The sequence below is a fragment of the Monopterus albus genome, unplaced genomic scaffold (assembly GCF_001952655.1).
Source record: "Monopterus albus unplaced genomic scaffold, M_albus_1.0 scaffold648.1, whole genome shotgun sequence".
Lineage (NCBI taxonomy): Eukaryota > Metazoa > Chordata > Actinopteri > Synbranchiformes > Synbranchidae > Monopterus > Monopterus albus.
Genome location: NW_018128528.1, coordinates 13,669 through 17,028, shown reverse-complemented (window position 1 = coordinate 17,028; position 3,360 = coordinate 13,669). Strand labels below are relative to the sequence as shown.

Sequence of the window (3,360 nt, the reverse complement as noted above, 5' to 3'; positions counted from 1 at the left end):
TACTACTTAAATTGTAGTTCTTTTAGAAAACATGTTTAACTCTTTTTTTATTTAGAGTTGGGGTAAAGTAGAAATAAATGTGCTCTTAGTTTGTCACACCACAGGAAGTTGTGTTATTAACCACTCACGCAAATTTGAATGATTAAAAAGACCACCAGGTATAGACCACGGAGTGGGATTAGAATATAGCTTTGGTGGTTATGGAGCTGCTTCTCCTTTGTGTTGGTGTTTGAACAAGAATTGATGTCTTCATTCCTTATGGGGACTTTACAGTGACTTACATTCATTTCCTATAGATCCATCCTAACCTTAAACATAACCATTACTTGCCTACCCTTAACCCTGACTCTAACCTCACTCTAACCTTAAACCATGTTGCCACCCTAAAATTAAGTGATTTACATGATGGGGACCAGCCTCTGGTCTCTGGAAGGCTGAGTCCCCACAATGTGTGTGTGTTAACAGGTCCCCATAATGTAAGTAATACCAAGGACACACACACACATCAGAATACAGCTTTATTGGCCAGGTGTGTTGGACATACAAGGAATTTGACTCAGTGTGTATGTACAATGTTCTTCTGTAAGGCACATGTACAGAGACAGTGTTCTTGAAAATGTACATATCTGGCATTAAAGCTGATTCTCACTGCATTTACATTGCAGGGAAAATTGTATAAATAATCAGTGGAGATGTAAACAGAGACTGATTACACATGCTGCTGGATTTACTAAGTGCAACTATAAACTAACTATAAGAAGTTAATGTGGTCTATGAAAAAAACACACAAACACCCAATATATATATCAAAGATAATTTGAAATAAGTTTTTTTATGTATAACATTAATAAATTTATTGTCTTTCAGCGCACCAACCTATAATTTTACTTATGTTGCCAAGTCAGAAACTTGCACATTGTTTTGCTTTCTTATTCAAACATGAATATGTTTAAAATAAACCATAAAAACAACACACCCAGAGAGAATTATGCCATTACTGGTAAAAACAACCAAAAAATTCAGCTAACTTGTGATTAGACTAGAAGTGCTGCTTTAAATTTGTTTAGGTTTTAACGGTTAGTCAGTAGTCATTACATTGTTGAAGTGGATGATACTGTACTCTGTATATTAGATGTTTAGAAACAAATCTTTACATTTACTGTTTTTGGTTCAGAGAAATATTTCTGCTTTATTATGACACTAAACAATGACTGTGAACCTATTATCAGTGTTGGTACATTAGACAGTTTTACCTGGACAAAACAACCTCTTGACATGTTTAGAAATCTTTTTCATTTTTAGTCCAAATATGATTGGATTAAAGAGCGGACTGTACAAAATTACTTGTAAGGTTGTTATTAAACGTACAGTTTTGGGAAAATCTATATCCAATCTAGACAGAATTACGTCAACTCCCATGAAACAGGTAAAGTTGATTAGAATGAGCAGGTGAGGTAAACAGGTCTGTACAGCTTTTCTCCTGACTACTCCACTACTTCTATAGCATACTATAAATATCCTAGTATAGGTAAAAAGTATGAAAAGCACAGGTAAAGTATTAAAAATTACCAAAACAACAAATCCATATATGTATATAACTCTTGAAGTCACACAGTGAAGTTTGAGAATCCCAGTACCACAAATGATTCCTTTATAAGTAAATTTACAGAGTTTAGCATTAGCACTCAGGCTAACTGGTAATGAAATCACACAAGCAGGAAGAAGCCAAGCTAAAACCAGGAAAAAGCAGATCTTTGATTTTCTCATGATAGTTGGATACTGCAGAGGTTTACATATAGACACATATCTGTCATAGGCCATAACTGCCAACAAAGAAATTTCTGAAAAGGTTAGATAGAAATATCCATGCCACTGAAAGAGACAGGCTGAATAGGATATTATCTGTTTTTCAGATAAGACATCAATCAACAGCTTTGGGTATAGAGAAGTGCTGAGAAGAACAGAGTTCAGTAACAAGGCTGCAATGAAAATGTACATGGGCTCATGGAGGTTTTTGTGAATCACAATGAGAGACACAACAGTGGAATTAATGCAAAGTATTAGACTATACGCTGTAAACATGATCATAAAATAAAGATATCTGTTTTTGTGAACTTCCACATACCCATCAAGAGTTATATATGTTTCATTTAAGTTATTATCCATTAAGGCTAAAAGAAAATGTTAATGACTAAAACACTACTTCTTACAAGTCTCATACAACCTGAATCAGATTGTCTTCTTCAGTCACTGGTACTTGACCTTGAAATGCAGGAGTGGTCTAGCAAGTAAAGAAGCACAGGGAATGAACAGTGGTTGGTTTGAGCCTGTGTGATGTTTACTTTTATCAAACTGCCCCACCCCCATGGATATCATTAAACTTTGCAAATAATGTTCAAACTCCAGAGACCTGATCTCATAGATGTTAGGCCATGTTCACAGCTGAAGTTTCCTAAATCAGATGCTTTTCTCTCCCAGTGACTCAGACCTGATATTTCCACACAAGTGTGAATAAACCAAATCAGATGTTTTCAGGCCCTCTTGCATATGTGCTACTAGATCTGATTCCCACTGAGAATCAGAATCAAAATCAGCTTTATTGGCCAGAAAAGTTGAACACATGAGGAATTTGTTTCTGGTTCTCAGTGTGCAAGCAAAGGAAAGCTTATTTATATAGCACTTTTCTAAACAGTTTACAAAGATCAAAAGAAAACAAACACAGAACAATAAGCATACAACAAATAAGAATACAAAAATCAATACATATTATCAGATTTCAGAAAATAACAATATAGAACAGAAACAACAAATAGCAGAAGCAGAAAAGTCAGGGACAAAGGCCCTATGAGGTGCTGGTTTGAAACACCGGCATGAATAATTAACCCTTAAGCTGAGAACAAAAGGCCCCCTAGATCAGAAGCCGACCGGCCATTCGGGGGAAGTGATTGCCTGGTTGCCAGCATGCTTAAAGTACTCATGCCATGCTCATTTCCAGCCATTTAATGTTTAATCTTGGGTAAATCTAGATTAGCTTTGCACCCATCTTAAATCCAAATACTCTGTAATTATTTCAGAATGATAAAACCTGAGAGACTCCTCTTGAAAACCAGAGAATAGTTTGTGAACATGACGCTGTTCCTGTCGCTCAGCTATTCAGGTCCCCAGAGTGACTACCAGAAACAGTCTGTACAGGTATGTGCCAAAAAATTAGAATATCGAGGAAAAGTCCATTTATTTCAATAATTTGTTTCAAAAAGTGAAACTTGTATGTTATATTAGTTCACTGCACACAAAGTGAAATATTTCAAGCCTTTATTTGTTTCAATTTTGATGATTATGGATTAAAGACAAAAAAAACCC

At 35.4% G+C, this 3,360-nt stretch overlaps 1 protein-coding gene across 1 annotated transcript; it reads right to left on the bottom strand.

The window, feature by feature from the left end:
- Nucleotides 1–1,239: 1,239 nt before the first annotated feature.
- Nucleotides 1,240–2,166, bottom strand: LOC109953378 (olfactory receptor 10AG1-like). The gene has a single exon (XM_020588851.1). The coding sequence runs from the start codon at nucleotides 2,164–2,166 to the stop codon at nucleotides 1,240–1,242; it is 927 nt and encodes a 308-aa protein (XP_020444507.1).
- Nucleotides 2,167–3,360: the final 1,194 nt, after the last annotated feature.

Coding starts and splice junctions, on each gene's coding strand:
- LOC109953378 (XM_020588851.1), bottom strand. CDS start 2,166: ATGGATAATAACTTAAATGAAACATATATAACTCTTGATGGGTATGTG.